At 35.2% G+C, this 18,493-nt stretch overlaps 2 protein-coding genes across 2 annotated transcripts in view; both read left to right on the top strand.

Moving 5' to 3' along the window:
* LOC149794956 (heat shock 70 kDa protein 12A-like) overlaps positions 1-2,103 on the top strand; it is a 102,911-nt gene extending 100,808 nt beyond the window's left edge. Inside the window, exons 11-12 of the mRNA XM_089964619.1 lie at positions 864-1,005; positions 1,506-2,103. Of these exons, the coding sequence (XP_089820745.1) occupies positions 864-1,005; positions 1,506-1,925 (562 nt within the window). The 3' untranslated portion in view covers positions 1,926-2,103. The remainder of the gene's footprint in view (positions 1-863; positions 1,006-1,505) is intronic.
* A 6,157-nt stretch (positions 2,104-8,260) lies between these two features.
* Positions 8,261-16,876, top strand: LOC149794955 (uncharacterized). The gene is made up of 6 exons (XM_089964012.1): positions 8,261-8,507; positions 10,522-10,757; positions 12,957-13,084; positions 13,789-13,921; positions 15,557-15,698; positions 16,371-16,876. The coding sequence occupies exons 1-6, from the start codon at positions 8,337-8,339 to the stop codon at positions 16,818-16,820; spliced, it is 1,260 nt and encodes a 419-aa protein (XP_089820138.1). The 5' UTR covers positions 8,261-8,336; the 3' UTR covers positions 16,821-16,876.
* The last annotated feature ends 1,617 nt before the right edge of the window (positions 16,877-18,493 follow it).

The following is an 18,493-nucleotide window of genomic DNA, read 5'->3' as shown; positions in this document are numbered from 1 at the left end:
TTACATTCTTTTTATATGTACTTCTAGATCATGTTCTTTTCATTATTACACTCTTTGTGGCCCTATTGTGCTGATGCGCCGTAAAACCCAAAACTCATCATCATCGTCATCATCGTCATCCTCATCAACATCATCGTCGTCATCATCGTCATCATCATCGTCATCATCATCGTCGTCATCATCGTCGTCGTCGTCATCATCATGCCCAAACGACTGTATCTTGCATTAAAAGTAAATTAGTGACATACAACGAGTAAAGCCCTGAAGATACAGCGACCGTTACAAATCCATACATTTAACATTCATGACCAAGATTTTTTGCATCTTCACTGTGTATCATTTGGTCGATACTAAAGTGCACGCGCATTCGGTTCACTGTGCTGTAATATGATATAGTAAGTATTAAGCAAACGGATGAAACTTTCTTCGAAGTACAATTTATCCAGACGTACCTTAATACTAATTATCCAGACGTACCTTAATACTAATTATCCAGACGTACCTTGATACTAATTATCCAGACGTACCTTGATACTAATTATCCAGACGTACCTTAATACTAATTATCCAGACGTACCTTGATACTAATTATCCAGACGTACCTTAATACTAATTATCCAGACGTACCGTAATACTAATTTCTTAACGTCCAAACTAAATTTAGCTGGCAAAACCGTAGGAAAGTTGTGCTTTTGAATAATAGGATTATGCGTTATGTTTCACCATCGATAGCATGACATTTGTCAAGAGCAAACAATGGTGCATTAAAGAAGAAATTTTTAAATTTAAGTTTCTAGTCAAGAGCGTTTGAAAATCTTACAAGTTTTTTAAAGCCTTCTTAAAATTTTGATTAAATATTTTAGCGAGAGAGGACGTGAAGGTCGCTTGATACGACTACTTTGGGACACACGGAGACTATCCCTTGGCAGCAATTATGCATTGGGTGTGGATGAAAACACGGCGCTAGTTGTAACTCACGACGGCACGGGTCAGGCGACTGGCAAGGTGATATGTCACAACGGTTTCTTTTTATTATACACTAGCTTGTATGTGTTTCTGCATGTGTGTTAGGGTCAAAGAAATTTATAGGCTGTACGTCTGTTACTATGGAACAACAAGTATAGGGATAGAGGAAGAATTTCTCAAACATAAAATATATTTATTTTACTCGAATATGTTCCACTTAAAGGGAGAGATGGATTGCATTAGATATTCCAATGATTTTCATAACAAATACTTGCATAATTTTTTCATCCTTTTTATGCGACACGACAAATGTGATAGAAATATGAACTTCTACCGTTATCCATGCATACTTGAATATATTTGTATGTCCGTACGTAGGGTTAAGCTTTGTAGTTTTGCGAATTTTCAGGCACAGTCATAAGGCATTCGTGTTCCATTAGCATATCTGTAATTTAATGTATAGCAAGTAACATTTTCTAATGATCTATCTTTTCCAGTAAACCTTAGACCGGACATGATTATTATTTTCTTAATTTCAGGTAATAGGCTCTGCAGGAGTTGTTCTTGTTGACGTATCCAAGGCAACTGATGTGCAAACAAGATATTTTTCTATTCGAGGTGTCTATTTATCATATCTTACTCACGGGGACCAAATTAACCTTCACACTCGCGCAATAACTTTCTCGCCAGCTAAAACGCCATTGGCTGGACACGAAAAACACAAGAACGCTATCACATCATCGGACATTTTCGGCGGCGGAAGATTCGTTCAAGTAGCTACCAGTATATATGATACCAGACATCATCGTGTAACATACGGAACTACAAAAGAGACTAATCCTACATTTAAAGTCACTATGTCAGCACATGGACATGATTCCGAAGGTTGGGTTGAGAGAGGTCATGGAGCTAATAAAATATCATATAAGAATCTTCAAATAGATATAACCGAGGAATAGACTGATAAAAGTTTCATTCATTTAAAACAAAATAGGTACGTTTTCAAATCGGGTTTTAAAAACACGCCTATTTTTTCTCCCTTTTGGCACGACACAAACAGTCTATATCGTAAAAATAGTACTTCAGTTGTGAAAGTTGTAAATTATGTGAGTTGAATAATAAATAAGTAATCCGAAATGTAAATGTCAGAGTTTTGGGCCCTTCAGTTTTTATTTCCTGAAGTTTCTCTTTCAGTTAGTTCCTTCTGAAGATGTGAGTGTACCATACCTGTAAGCTTCAAAAGCCTTAGCCAGATCTACGTGTATAACGTCAGAGATGGTGTTCTGACAAAGGTTGCGCTTACGATATCGCGTGCATCATGACCAACGAACAGTCAAAATGTTATAATATGTTCTTCAACATGAATTAGATATAAATCAAATTACGTATTTTATTTCAATACTGACATGCTGACTATCGAAAACTTCTTGATTGTACAAAAGATTTTACAAGAGTCATCCATCGTATTCACAGACATAGAATATTTGCTAAAATTCAGTTTGTTTATGGATCAGCAAATAAGTCCAATCTTTCCACTTACAATACTCAAGTAGTTTCCTGTATATATATATATATATATATATATATATATATATATATATATATATATATATATATATATATATATATATATATATATATATAGGTCATAAATGTTTGGCTATTTTTTTTTAATTTTTCCAATCCAAAACACGGCTTGTACTTCAATATTTTGCACTTACGGATTTAAAATGCATAGACCTAATGGAAATGAAAAAAAATAACTATGTGAAAGATTTTCTTTACCTTGCAGGTGCTGATTGAAATTGAATAGGTTCAATAGAATTTGATTCGATTGTCAATGCCATCTTTTCTAACGTACCTCTCCGATACGATGCACTAATTTTTCTAAATTAACTGAACACACACACACACACACACACACACACACAACTGCACATGTTTCCTTCTGCGTCGGCGGAAAGAAAGAGTTTAATATGGTGTCCGATGCATCGAGGCAGTCATAAGCCAGATCAACCAGTAGACTATAACAAACACAGGGAACAGTCAGTAGAAGCATTGACAACGGAACAGGTTCTTGTTCTTAAATCTTATTTCTGTCGGAATACGACTAGATTAAAGTAGAAATTTGATTTCTCATGGAATAATGCTAGATTAAAGTATATATCTGATTTATCGTGGAATAAGATTAAATTAAAGTATATATATCTTATTTATCTTGGAATAATGCATGATTAAAGCATGTATCTGATTTCTCGTGGAATAATGCATGATTAAAGTATATATCTGATTTCTCGTGGAATAATGCATGATTAAAGCATGTATCTGATTTCTCGTGGAATAATGCATGATTAAAGTATGTATCATTTCTCGTGGAATGATGCTAAATTAATGTATGTATCTGATTTCTCGTGGAATAAGGGCAAAGTAAAGTATATATCTGATTTCTCTTGGAATAATGCATGATTAAATTATGTGTCTGAATTCTCTTGGAATAATGCATGATTAAAGTATACATCTGATTTCTCGTGAAATGATGCTCGATTAAAGTATGTATATGATTTCTCGTGGAATAAATCTAGATTAAATTATGTATCTAATTTCTCGTGGAATAAGGCTAGATTAAAGTATGTATCTGATTTCTCGTGCAATAAGGCTCGATTAAAGTATGTATATGATTTCTCGTGGAATTATGCTAGATTAAAGTATGTATCTGATTTCTCGTGGAATAAGGCTAGATTAAAGTATATATCTGATTTCTCGTGAAATGATGCTAGATTAAAGTATGTATCTGATTTTTCGTGGAATAAGGCTAGATTAAAGTATGTATCTGATTTCTCGTGGAATAAGGCTAGCTTAAAGTATGCATCTGATTTCTCGTGGAATAATGCATGATTAAAGTATGTATCTGATTTCTCTTGGAATAATGCATGATTAAAGTATATATCTGATTTCTCGTGGAATAAGACTAGATTAAAGTATGTATCTGATTTATCGTGGAATAAGGCTAGATTAAATCATGTATCTGATTTCTCGTGGAATGATTCTAGATTAAAGTATATATCTGATTTATCTTGGAATAAGGCAAACTTAAAGTATGTATCTGTGATTTCTCTTGGAATAAAGCTAGATTAAATGAGAAATATGATTTCTCTTGAAAATGACCAGAGTAAAATGGAAATAAGATTTCTCTTGAAATATGACTAAAGTAGAAATCTGATTTCGCATGAATTATGGCTAGATTAAAGCAGAGAAATATAAACCTATGCAGAGATGTAATTATAAATTACTCAACTGCAGCTGAAAATCTAAACATAAATGTGCATAGCACAGTTTAACTGGTGAAAGGGCAGTCGATTTGTTCACAGAGATCGAACTGGGGTTTCAAAAATTAGAAGATAAACGTATGCACATGAGATGGGGAGATGGTGCCATATTAAGTTATTAATTCTGGACAAAGCCAATCACAGCCTTCAAATGCAAAAACGTTTCGTCTCAAAAATTAGAAGATAAACGTATGCACATGAGATGGGGAGATGGTGCCATATTAAGTTATTAATTCTGGACAAAGCCAATCACAGCCTTCAAATGCAAAAACGTTTCGTCTCAAAAATTAGAAGATAAACGTATGCACATGAGATGGGGAGATGGTGCCATATTAAGTTATTAATTCTGGACAAAGCCAATCACAGCCTTCAAATGCAAAAACGTTTCGTCTCATACTCGTGTCATGTTAAAAATCGCCCACCTGCTGTCATGCTACTCTGACCGCCAGCCACGCAAGCACTGCCAGCCTCCAACAACCAGTGGGATCTACTGTGTGATGTGAAGTGAACCATCCCCGTCACCAACCTGATACTAAATTGTCATGAAACTTTAGGTCTATCCTAAACCCACCCTCCAATAACCACCGCTCTATGAATTAGCACAATGGGGTACGAGGTGGGGCCAAACCAGCCTACTACTTGCTATTCAGACGATTTTTATGAGCTGTCAATAAAAAATCTTTCAATGTAAATGCCGTGAAATTAGTTGACACGACTGGGTATTCAATAATTCGTATTTGTATTGAACTTTACCTACTGAAACAGTAAAAGAGTACTAGTTGAGAAAGTTCATGGAATCCGACTTCTTCACCCTGTTCAGTAATGAAACTATATAATATGCTTTGATTTATTTACTTTGTTAAAGGCTTTGTAGTAATCCGTATTGTAATAACGTTGCAAATTATAATAACTATTCAAACAAGGGTTACAACTCTATGCAATTTAAACGCATATGGATATAACGACTGTTGTGACAATAAAGTCTGTTTCAATACAATACAGTCTGCTACTAACAGATTCAAGCACTACTATAATGGCAACTTTCATTCGACAAATATTCAATTAGATTACTTATTAGTATAATATCGGGGTCAGCAATTATCGTGACTAGATAAAAAGAATGTTATATCTTATAGTTCAGCTTACGTAATTGAAACTCGTATGACTTATTGCGAACTGGGTCACAACTGCATCGAGTCGCAACGCATTTGTAATTAAAGTCCATTTAACTATAATTTGGTTTGCGGCAACATTCGATTCCAAGCCCTATGGTACTAAAAACTCTAAAATTTAATTAAATCACTTAGACTGTTTTGTTGCAGTAAGGTTTCCATATATATATATATATATATATATATATATATATATATATATATATATATATATATATATATATATATATATGTTCAAGCCCTATAGTTCAAGGAATTTGCATTTGAGAAATGTTTAATTTGGATACTTGTAAATGTGAATGTGATGGGTAACATGCGATTTCAAACCCAATTATAGTAATAACATGATCTCCAGGATAATTGGATTAGATAAGTTATTCATATAAATGACAGAGTCAACAGCAAATGTTATCTTATACAACAGAACATCATCAAATCAAGGTCACTGTATTTTCGTTACATATCATATGTTTTATTACAAAATGGTCTGGGCCCCGAGTGACCGAGTGGTCTAAAGCGGTCTCCGTTACGGATCACTGCCATCTCACCTCTATCTGCACCGGTTCGAGTCTCGAATTCAGCCAATGTGGGTATGTGAGAAAGCTTGCCAGTAGCTTCTCGAGGGTCGGTGGTTCTTTCAGGGGTTTTCTCGGGTTCTTCCTCCACCATTAATACTGGCCGCCATGTATAGCCTATTGTGTGCTGAAAAATGGCGTTAAACCCCACAACAACAACAACAACAACAACAAAATGGTCTGGGCCCCGAGTGACCGAGTGGTCTAAAGCGCTCTCCGTTACGGATCACTGCCATCTCACCTCTATCTGCACCGGTTCGAGTCTCGAATTCAGCCAATGTGGGTATGTGAGAAAGCTTGCCAGTAGCTTCTCGAGGGTCGGTGGTTCTTTCAGGGGTTTTCTCGGGTTCTTCCTCCACCATTAATACTGGCCGCCATGTATAGCCTATTGTGTGCTGAAAAATGGCGTTAAACCCAACAACAACAACAAAATGGTCTGTACTGGCATGCAATCAAGCCGTATTTTACAATATAATCTCCCTCATTATTTATATATGCCAGAGGTTGCATGCAGTTTCATGATCCTTTTTTGATGTAGAATGTCTTTTAGAAGGAAACGTTTTAGTCAGATAACTTGTTGAAATCCATCGTAAGCTTTGAGACTCATTTTCTCTTTCAACGCTACCTGAATAGCTGTTGATCGGAATACTTAACATTAGCATCTGATCTGGTTGAAGTGTCCGCATACAAGGTTTGTACTAAACAGGGGTTGGAATGACAGGAAACAGCCACCCTATTGTAGCAAAATATGCATTATTACAACTTCTGCCGTTATTGCATGCTATTATATCCCATTTTGTTGCATTTGTTACAGTTTTCATCATCAGAGATTATTCCAGATTGAGATGTGAAGGTAACTTGCAGCTAATCCTTTAATACATTTTAGTAGGTGCAATAAGGTATAATGATTTTGACCATAAATGTCCAGTTTCAAAACACTGGAATAGCAATTGACCCATATACTGTATATTGTAAGATCAACTGATCTAATTTCCGTGAAACACCGTGGTTATTACAATTTTTTATGCAATCTCGAACCCAGTTGTAATAAATCTATTGCGATTGCATGTAGCTGTAACCCTACTTTATGGTTTCAGTAATTATAATTCGCAACTCTTTTTTTTCTATAACCGTTATTACAGTGCATTAAGAAATTAGACAATATGGTAATAATTTAAACATCAACAAAACAGCCTTCCATGTGGATGGGGAAACATCTTGGATGCAGAAAATGATCCTCGTTTGCATTATGGAGTTGTGACGATGTCATGAGGTAACTGGAACTGAATGCTTAAATATCAGTGAAATAGATCCTACTGTGAATTACTGTATGACTATACAATTTACCACGTCAAATGTTAGACAACTTCTCATTAGAAAAAGACGACCTTTCTCTCTCTCTCTCTCTCTCTCTCTCTCTCTCTCTCTCTCTCGTGTTAGCAGGTAAAATGATGTTCTGCTTCAGAGAGAGAGAGAGAGAGAGAGAGAGAGAGAGAGAGAGAGAGAAAACATAACTACATAACTGCCTCTTTGAAGACTAATACCTTTACCACCACCTGAAGACTTTCAACTGCTTAACCCCATAGAGATAAAGTCGAAGACGATCCGAATAGTCAGATAATACTATTCAAGAACCTATCATTTAATTTTCGGGAGCGTAGGGTGGAATTGTTATGAAAAAGTTCCGTTCCCTCAGTAATTTGAACAATAATAATATTGCCCTGAGGTTTAAAGAAGGACTACTTATATCCAATATATTAATTATTCTGAGATGAGCAAACAAAAATAATATCCTCGTTCGGGAAAAAGTTACATCATCTCCAAAATATAATTTAAACATAAAATAAAATGAAATGGTCGGTCATAGTTGACGTAGGTCACTCTCGCAGATATCATACGGGTGAGCATCGACTGTCAGTCAGTGAACTCACATGACTATCATAAGGGTGTGCGTCGTTTGTCAGTCAGTAGACTCACATGACTATCATAAGGGTGTGCATAGTCCGTCAGTCAGTTGACTCACCTGAATATCATAAGGGTGTGCGTCGTCTGCCAGTCAGTGGACTCACATGACCAACATAAGGATGTGCGTCGTCCGTCAGTCAGTAGACTCACATGACCAACATAAGGATGTGCGTCGTCTGCCAGTCAGTGCACTCACATGACCAACATAAGGATGTGCGTCGTCCGTCAGTCAGTGCACTCTCATGACCAACATTATGAATCGACATACGAGATAAGATTGAACTGTTTCTTGTAGTTTCGAGACTTGACACACAATCCCGAAAGAATCGAAGATGCCGGGACTATACTTGTTCTTGTTAATCCTAGAGTTTTCCACCAGTCTATGTTTCGTGCTTGATGATGCCCTACCCCAGTATGCAACATACGGAGAGTCGATGGTGCTCGTTGGCGGCAACTTAGCAGACAACAATACTGAGATATATGACACCATTGTCCGAATGGCGGTATGCCTTATTTATACTTTTTATAACACGCTGTAAAGATGGAAGTGTTTATTTAAAGTAGGTTAAGATCCAACTTCACGCGAGATTTTCTAATGTTTAATTATATGAAACAAAACATATTTAGTTCATTTTGAATAGATAGTACCAGATATTTTGACCAAGTGCCGTAGTATGTATTGGGACCTTGTACATCTAAGAAATAAGGTAAAGAGATGCGAATCCATTTCACCCACGTAAGTGTCGATTATTTCTTTCACAAAGACGAACAACGTATACATAAAGAAGGCATCGATCGTGTTCTATGTATGGCGGAAACCTCAATGACTAAAATTCTATAGATCAAGGCAGCAGCTCATTTTAGGTTCACTTGCACATAGATAAATGTCGGTCAAGAGATGAGATTAGATATGAAACTGTGTGCAAGGTAATATGAGGACATTATTCATTCATGCTGTAATTATCAAGAAAGTTTTCATCTCATTTATTATCATTTATTTATTATATATATATATATATATATATATATATATATATATATATATATATATGTACGCCAGAATTAATATTTTAATACAAATAATACCGTCATACAGGTTAGAGAATTTTTAATTCGTATTCTTACGGAGTAACGGATATATATATATATATATATATATATATATATATATATATATATATATATATATATATATATATATATATATAGTGTGTGTGTGTGTGTGTGTGTGTGTGTGTGTGTGTGTGTGTGTTCTTATGTCACGTGTTTAGGCTCGAATAAACAGTAACACAAGAAAGAGTGAAAACAGCAAGATTTGAAAAATATACAATAATTTATTTCCCTGGAAAAATTCTGTCAAAACGAAAAAAATATGAACTTACGGTTTTATAGAATAAATCCAAAAATAATCCAAGAATAATCCAAGAATAAAGTTTTAGTAGTCCTAATTACAATATGTTATACTGATATCACGTTCAAATCCCGACGAAGAATCTAAGAAGGAGGACGATGACGTATGCTGCAATCCGTAGTGTTGAAGTCTAGAGTTAATTGAAGAAACAAGAATTATCACTCCGGTTTCTGATAGCTGAATACATTTTTATAAAACACTGTTCTTGTTCCACAATATTACATGAGCACACGTATTTTCCAGAAAACTAACAGAATTAATCCTTTTGAATCCAAGTAATTTGAAATAACTCCAAACAGCACAACATGCGACTAACAGTTTAACAGCCCAGCTTCTACTGAGATTAATTCTCCAAAACATGGGTTATATGGTCTTTCTTAAACGTAAACAATGCGTCACGTGATTATCTTCTGGAAGGTTATAGAAGCAAGTACTTGTTACAGATCACGTGTACTCAGTGTGACCCTGACGAAAACCAATCATTTTTACTCTAAGAAATAAAAAAAAAAATTGTTTACATCTTATAGACAAAGTCCCATCATGACCTTGGAAACAACTAATCATTTTAAAATAAAATAGAACTTGTTTACGAAGGTTGCTACAAATTCTGAAACAAGTTCAGGATTTAGATCAACACCTGGTGTTTTATAAACTAACAGTCAAGGTCAAACTATTTTCTAAAACAAAAGTATCATCTCTAGTGAAATAAATTTACATTACAATATCATGTAATTAAAAATAAAACAAAAATTTAGTCATATCGCTACGGAGTCTGCGGTGTGGTATTTGAGAGCGATGTATAGCACTGGGGCATCATGCCGCAGGCATGTAGCAACATGCCCCACCCAGTCACATTATCCTGACACCAGGCCAACCAGTCCAAACACGAACCTCTTAATGCCGAGCGCCAAGCGATGCAGCTGCTAGTACTTTTTTTATCCGTATTTTGTATGAGTCTCGGCTGGGATTCGAACCCACTACCTCCGGTATCCGAGGCGGACGCTTCTACCGCTCATTATTATTATTATTCTTTGCATTGTTATTATTATTATTATTATTATTATTATTATTATTATTATTATTATATATATGACACCCTATTTCAGGGAGGTCGAGGAGTAGCCAAAATAGGATTGATTCATGCGTCTAGCGCAGATCCTCAAGATAGTGCTAACTTCTATCGTGACATTTTTGTCAACAAATACGGCGCCGCAGAGGCCAGCTTCATCCCGATTGATATGAACCACACTTCCGCCAACAGTGATCCCAAAGTGATTCAGGTGATCAAGCGCCAAACGGGCTTCTTTTTCGGAGGAGGAGATCAATACAGAGTTACTCAATCGTAGGTTCAGTATAATGTATTTCTCAAACATGAAAACTTCATTCGTTGTCTTTGTTGTAGCACGACGGCTTGTAGTAGAAAATGTGCAAAGACTGCGTGCTTAATGTATGCGGTTAACAATAGCAACAACAAAATTATCTACGAAAATGTCGTATGGGTACAGTATTTGGCCAGCCTCTGTATTATTCACCATTAAATTTGTACTTTGTCTTGTATATCAGATTGGCTGACGTTTTGATAATACTTTGCGCTTTGTAGCGAATGCTGATATCTACAAAAAAGGCATATGTTCCAGTGTGTTAAGTTCTTGTGGAATCATAAAGGCTTTTACATTTTCAAATTTTATTATAAAGGGATGGAATATAAATCTTAATATTAACATGGGTGAAAGACGCCATTCAGCGTTTGCTCATTTTTCTAAATACCACTTAATTGTATGCGAATTAACTTCGACGACATCTCAAACACACTGATAATGTGGTGGTTTACAGTGTGCGTATATTCTTATCTTTGCAGTTCAAATTTCATGTTAAGGTATATAAAAAATGAAAATAAGATTCCATTTGCGTCATGGTAAAATTCATTGTCTACAAAGCCTCAAAAGTTTTAACGTCTGTTCTGTTTCCATTTGATCCATGGAAGAAAATTGTGCTGACTTCTTAAACGGGACATAAATAATTGACCCTGAGCCTAAAAGTTATTAACTGCACGAATTGCATGTGGGTTGGTAGAGTACATATATGAATCAAACATCGATTGCATGATTATTCTGACAGGAGTTTCCAAGAGATTTAGCCAATAACAAACAATGCAGAAATTTGTCTTATTATATGCTCATTTTTCCCCCGTTAACTTTACATTGTCATAATCGTTCAATATTCCCCCATACTGAACTCGCGCGACAATACACATATAGCATTCACGTGCATAAAGGAACTATTTTCTATTGTAAACAAACAATGGACGCAGACGCCAGCACTTTTGATTTTTTACACAAATCATGTACACTCGCGTAAGAGGCTCTTTACGTTGTGGATGTTTAAATTTGTTTCTGAATGAACTAAAACAGATGCTTCGTGGACTGCCACATACCAGCTGCTTTGGCACATTCCGCGTTGATACAGTGTTACGGATTTAGGCTAGCTACATTATATAAAAGACGCAAGATAATGTCCTTACAAATAACATACAAGTGACAAGTCATATAATCTCTTCTTTAACTGGTGATAAGAATGGCAAAATAAAATATACTTACAGTTTTACATCCTGAATTTCCTCAAAATGTATTTTCTTAATTCTGCAAATCAGAATTACATGAGCCATGTCATAGGTTTTCAATCTGGATTACACGTTTCGAAATTGTGCTGTAATTTCGATGATAAGTGCAATTGCATCCTCCTTACTGCACTCAAAATGAAATAAGCATTAATTTCCATAGCGTCTTTTTGATAATTGCAATTGAAAGACTTCATATTTTTTCCACATTATGATTTCAAACTTTCAATGACAGAAACAGAAACACATTTGCACATATCAACACGCTTCTCCCTAGCTTATTAAATCCCATGTATTTCATGTGGAATCGTCACATACAAATCCAGTCAATAATCACGAAATTTCCTAGAATCGAGAAAAATACCAGAATCTATTCATTCCAGATCAAATGAAAAAGTTGTTGCAATGCACATTCATTCACAATATGACTCCAAATTTCAATTTTAACTAGACACGCCATTTTCTTTCGAAAGTTATGTCGAGCGCGCGACTAAGTTCAAATTTATCTGGGCGGAGTTATGTGCGCAGTAATAATGTTGATTTGTGTAATGATGAATATGCGCTTGTATATTTAGTTTGGAATGCGGCATACATTCAGTTACGTTGTTTCTTGTAGTGTATTGTGTTTATATAATTAAACCTTAGGTAGAATAAAAAATGAGCATATAATAAAAAGGTTACTGCCTTTGTATGGGAAAATATGAACTCGTTTTGTCGGAAGGATATACTGCACTCCCAAGGTCATGCAGTATTCCATCCCAAAACCCGTTCATATTTTCCCATACAAATGCAGTAACCTATAATTATAGACTAATCTGTCTGGACATACAGTGTATGTTCCCAGAGACAAGATTCAACGTTTAACACAGATAGCTGAAGCCTTGATAATATACCATGAACTAATTTAATTTTATTACGTTGTAGACTGCTTCTGGCCGACGGTAGCGCCTCCCCAGCTCTGGAGGCCATAATGGAAATGAAAAAAAAGGGAGCTGTCATTTCGGGAAGTAGCGCTGGGACAACATGCCAAACCAACCGGGTGATGATTAGAGGTATTGATCATATGCAGCCACGTTATATCTTCCGGTAATCCTTAAGCATTCGTATTTCACCTCCCTTTCTAAACAGGTACGATGCAATGATAAAATGATAAGCGACACAGATTCAGATGTGCTAATGATAACCAGGTTCATGAATACACATAGGATTATACGATATCTAGATTACAACAGTTACATAATTCTGAACCATAACTATTAGTTATCTCTAATAAAATAAATCTCGCAGCTTAACTTTTAAGATGTGACAAGACACAAACACCAGAAAGAATCAATACCTGTGTGTAATGCATCAAACAATTATTGGTTGTAATTTCGTGACCAAGAATGAAAAAGTTGAGCATACAACAAATATGTAGGCAAATCAGGTCCTAGAGAAAATGAGTAGCCTTCACTAGAACAAATGATATAAAAAATAAACTTTTATTGTCATAAAAGTTGTAATAAGAACAGCTTAGTTTGCAACTGAAAATTACGTTTGTTTTCTTTTTAACTTTAAAATTTACTCGTGTTGCGTTTGATAAAATTAGTGACTACATACAAACGTTTGCTCATGTATAAAACATTTATCACATCTATCTATTTAGCTAGCCAGCTGTCGAGCAATACCGATGAATGCATTAATAGATGAATGCTTATTTAACAGATGCATAACTATTGCAATCGATCATGATTAATCACATATACTTTGTACGTAGGCGGCGTAAGTTGGGATGCTCTGAAATACGGAGCCTATGAAACGGAGAGCAGCGCGCATCCGGACGACTTAGTTTACCAAAGAATTGGCGGAATTGGTTTGTTCCACAACTACGTCATCGATACGCATTTCAGGTACACAGAAATACCACGTACTTGCTTCCACGTGTAATTTTGTAATACAAAAAGAGAGAACAAAGTACCACTACAGCGTGTAAGATCAGTTCAGTAGAAGTTTTCGTGCACATGGGTTGACTTGGATATATTGGCATTTGTGACCAAGAATGATACGATAATATTTGTGAAGATATGCAACTCGCTTTTGGGATAAAAGACTCGCCAAATCGCTTGGATATATTGAAATGCAGGCTTTATATCGTCTATGATTGCTATTCCAATTTTTAAAAAACTCCAGACTTTCTCAATCTCAGAATTGAATGGAGGGGTCTTCTGCGAAAATTCCAATCAAAGCACATTTGCATTTTACTTCTTATGTTGCAGTCCGGTCTAATAATAATATTTTCACACTCGTTAACTAATTCAAATAAGCACCTCACACATTTTCCGATTTTATTTTGGTCGATGAAAACAAAACGCCATTCGTTCTGGCGAAAATTACTTCATCGATTAAAAATAAGCGTGAGCAAAATGTTATAAATATATTTAAAAAACTAATGCAAACTTTAGAAAAGCATATTTCCTAATTCATGTCCAGTCAATTGCAGATACATGCTTTATAATTCGGATGTCATTGTTTATCTCAATCAGAGTTTAGAACATTGGAAATTCACTTTGAATTGCCTGGTCTGCCTTTTGTTTACTACACATTTTATATTATAATTTTGTTACTAGACTTCTAATTGTAACTAAGATTTTATTTTGTAAACATTATGAACCCCCCAGAAGGAAACTTTTCATTAGGTAATAGTGTTGTTTAGAAAATGCTAATTGTGACCTGAGGTCAAGTAGAGGATTCTGTAATTTTGTTTTCCTAGAAATTAATTATTTGTGCTTTAAGATCTTAGCAGAAAAATTGTATTATGTGTATTAATTTATTCATTTGGACTGGAAATTTATTTATTCAAATTATTATTCAAGTGATTCTTCTCTGGAAATAGAAAGTGCTCTTCAAAATAAAAATCATTCTTGGAAATAGAGACTTGAATTTATAGTGAAATTTCAAATTCTTGGAGTGTATTATTGTGATCCAAAACGATTTTTGGTACATCACCAAAACACGGGCTACCACAGGCACATCAACACTTTCAGTATATGATTTTATTTGGATTTCTACTGAAGTTTATTCACAACTTAAATCATTATGACATGTGTCTCTAATGCAATTTTTATTTGGGATTTAATTCGCAATACCATAAATTCCTCTTTTTTTTACATTTTCACAATGTATTCTAGGCAAAATAAGATATGTGTTGAATTTACAAAGGTTTTTACTTATTTTAAGACCACATAACTGTAATACATAAATGATTTGATATTGAGAATTGATCATTTACAAAAGCTCATATTTCTTTAATCACTTGGCATAATTAGTATCTATATTATGATGGTGTTTCCACGTTCTTACCATCTTGTAATATACGGCTTACAAAATTCAAAAGACTCAAGAAAATAGTACAGTTGTTAAGACACTTCTTAACTGATAATGGAAGAAAGTTTAATTTAACGTATTAAATCACTAACGAAAAAAAAAACAATAACAAAAACTTAAGTTCATCGACAATCTCATTATGACCAAACTTTGTTTTTCAGCCAGAGAGGACGGGAAGGTCGCATAATACGGCTGCTCTGGGACACCAGGAAACAGTCCCTCGGCAGCAATTATGCGTTTGGTGTGGATGAAAATACCGCACTAGTCGTAACGCATGACGGAACTAGCCAGGGGTCCGGCAAGGTGAGATGGTGTTGCATTGTTTTTAATAATGCAAAAGCGTCTACGTGAGTACCTGTGCATGTGAATGTGTATGAAAATGACAAATGTGGAGATATTTACCAAACGGGGAACAAACGCGGACAATAGGAATGAGATTTTGCGAACTAGATTAACACATATAATAACAATGAGGACTTTGTATAGCGCCTAATCTTTAGAAGCTCTAAGCGCTTTACAACATTAGACAACACCTATAAGATAAAAAAACATATATAATGATATTGATTACAAACACAAACACCATGAAATTAGAAAACTTAAAAAACATGCTGAAAATTGTTAAGGTAGGAAACATTATTAGGTCTTTAAGTTTGTTCTTGCAGATATATCGCAATGATGATGATACGCAAAAACTGTACATTTGTAATGTTATTTAGCCAGTGTTATGGACTATGGCATGTTTTAAGGAGTAAAAGAGATATGCTTGTGAGCTTATAGACAAAAATGAGAATTGTATACATCAGTTTGACAAAATAAATGACAACCAATAACAAGTGTATAGATCTATATGATTGGACGTGTGAATTTCATTCATTTTATGTTTCAGACATACTCTAAAGTCGTTTTAGTGTGTTTATACTGGCAGAGACCTATTCATTTTTATGAAAAACATGTTATAATTTTGTTTGCCAGGTAATAGGGGCTGCAGGTGTGACTCTTTTTGACATATCCAGTGCAGTTGAAACTAGCGCACGGTACTTTTCTATTCGGGATGTTTATTTGTCCTATCTCACACATGGCGACCAAATAAATCTACAAACTCGAGCTATCACATTTTCGCCGACTAAATCTCGAATGGATGGACATGAAATGTACAGTAACGCCCTGACATCAGACGACATTTTCTATGGTGGAGGATTAGATAGTGGGAGAAAACCAGAGTTTGTTCGCGTGGCAACAAGCGTATACGACAGTATGCATGAGAGAGTCACGTACGGAACTACGTACGAAAATAATCCGACCTTCAAGGTCACTATGTCAGCAGTCGGACATGATTCAGAGGGTTGGGTTGAGAGAAAGCAGTCGTTCCATTCTGATATAATATCATACAAGAACCTTCATGTCACTATAACCGAACAATAGCTTCATATAAGCAAACTGGACACGGTTATGCGCATATAAATAAATGAATATTTTGCTTTCTGTCTCTTGTGTGATCTTTCACTTAAAAAAGCATGAAATTACATTACGGGTGTAAAATCTAGCAACCCGTTAACAAGCTTAATCACAGTTTCTTCGCCAAAGAATAAATAGTTTGTATTGTTCCCTAAAAGGATTATTTTTGTACCCATTATATTTCACAACACATTTATCAATAAAGACGCGAAGATTGCTTGCTTTGTGACATTATCATCCCAAAAGGCATCAAGATTGTTTTTTAATAAAAATACTTATTGATAAAGACACATAGACGGCTTGTGTTGTAAGATACTTATCGATAAAGACACCAAGACGGCTTGTTTTGTACTTCGTCAAAAGGCAGTAAAGGACTTACCATAAGACAATGGCTAGCTTTGGCTGAGTACCTGATACATCGTATATAGGGATCATGACAATAAATAATTAACTAACAAGGCCGGATCCAGGATTATGGGCAGGACCAATACATCCCCGTGTAAATTAGTAAGAGCACCAATAACGTTTAGTACATAAAGTATTTTATTTGTAGTTAGATTGTTAAAAGTATGCCTTGAAAACTCTTAAAATGCACGAGCATCCAGAGGCATTTTCAGTCGCGCGATACTGAACTTTTTTCCTTTTTATATTATGAAATGCATTTCAGTCTCATGTGTCGGCGGCACTTGTACGAATCTTTCTAACTGCGTATATTTGGTTGTTAACGTTTCGTTCGTGTATTAACCTCTTTATCAGAATGATACAGAAAGAACAATTTTCCACGATTTAGCCTAAAACATATATCATTTACTTCCACATTTTTTTAATACAAATTACAGGTAAACAATAAACTTTTTGCACGCAGATTCAGTTCATAGAAGTAGTTTAGTATTGCACCCTAGCCTCAGTGGGAAAATATATTACACACCCCCTAGGCACTACTCTAGCTTCAAGACTTTTGAGATGACCCTGGACAACTCTAGCCTCAATGGGAATTGATCATGGGGAATATTGGGCCTGTATATAGCGTCAAAGGAAAGTGGAAAGTGGGGTTTATTGTATAGGGACAATAGGAATAGAACAGGTGAGGTGACATCATGGTACTGGACATAGGTAACAATGTAGCAAGGGGCTGCCCTGAATACGCGCTACTCCAGGGAGAGACAAATACAGTATACATATATATATATATATATATATATATATATATATATATATATATATATATATATAGGCATAGACATAGACATATACAACACGTAGACATAGAGTGATGAACATCAAGGGGTAAGGGACCTTGAACATGGATGAGCATGTCTAGGGACAATGGGGAAATTATATAGGGCCTGGCTAGGGACAAATATGGTAGAGGGCCAAACACAACAGAGACAGAAACAGGCATATCTAGTATACCCCCGACATTTATATATAAAGCATTACCTAGACCTGTAATTGTGTTGGCGGTGTTCATAAATTTTCATAATTGTAATGATGATATAAATAGCTATAATCATGGAAAAGACCAACGCCAAAATGGATGTGACTAAAAGTAACACTAAAATGACGAAATTGTCCCAGAATTTAAAGGAGACGAAACATGTCCCCGGTTTAGACTAAAATGGATAAATCTAGTAATTATT

The sequence above is a fragment of the Sinohyriopsis cumingii genome, chromosome 7 (genome assembly GCF_028554795.1).
Source record: "Sinohyriopsis cumingii isolate HCF-2022 chromosome 7, ASM2855479v2, whole genome shotgun sequence".
NCBI classification, from domain to species: domain Eukaryota; kingdom Metazoa; phylum Mollusca; class Bivalvia; order Unionida; family Unionidae; genus Sinohyriopsis; species Sinohyriopsis cumingii.
Note: the sequence above shows the minus strand (reverse complement) of the source record. Positions and strands in the feature narration are given on the sequence as shown.

Excerpts from the sequence above, each read along its gene's own strand:
- LOC149794955 (XM_089964012.1), top strand. The coding sequence starts at position 8,337 with ATGCCGGGACTATACTTGTTCTTGTTAATCCTAGAGTTTTCCACCAGT. Across the intron at positions 13,085-13,788 it reads CAACCGGGTGATGATTAGAG|GCGGCGTAAGTTGGGATGCT; the intron begins GTATTGATCATA and ends CTTTGTACGTAG. Across the intron at positions 15,699-16,370 it reads CTAGCCAGGGGTCCGGCAAG|GTAATAGGGGCTGCAGGTGT; the intron begins GTGAGATGGTGT and ends TTTGTTTGCCAG.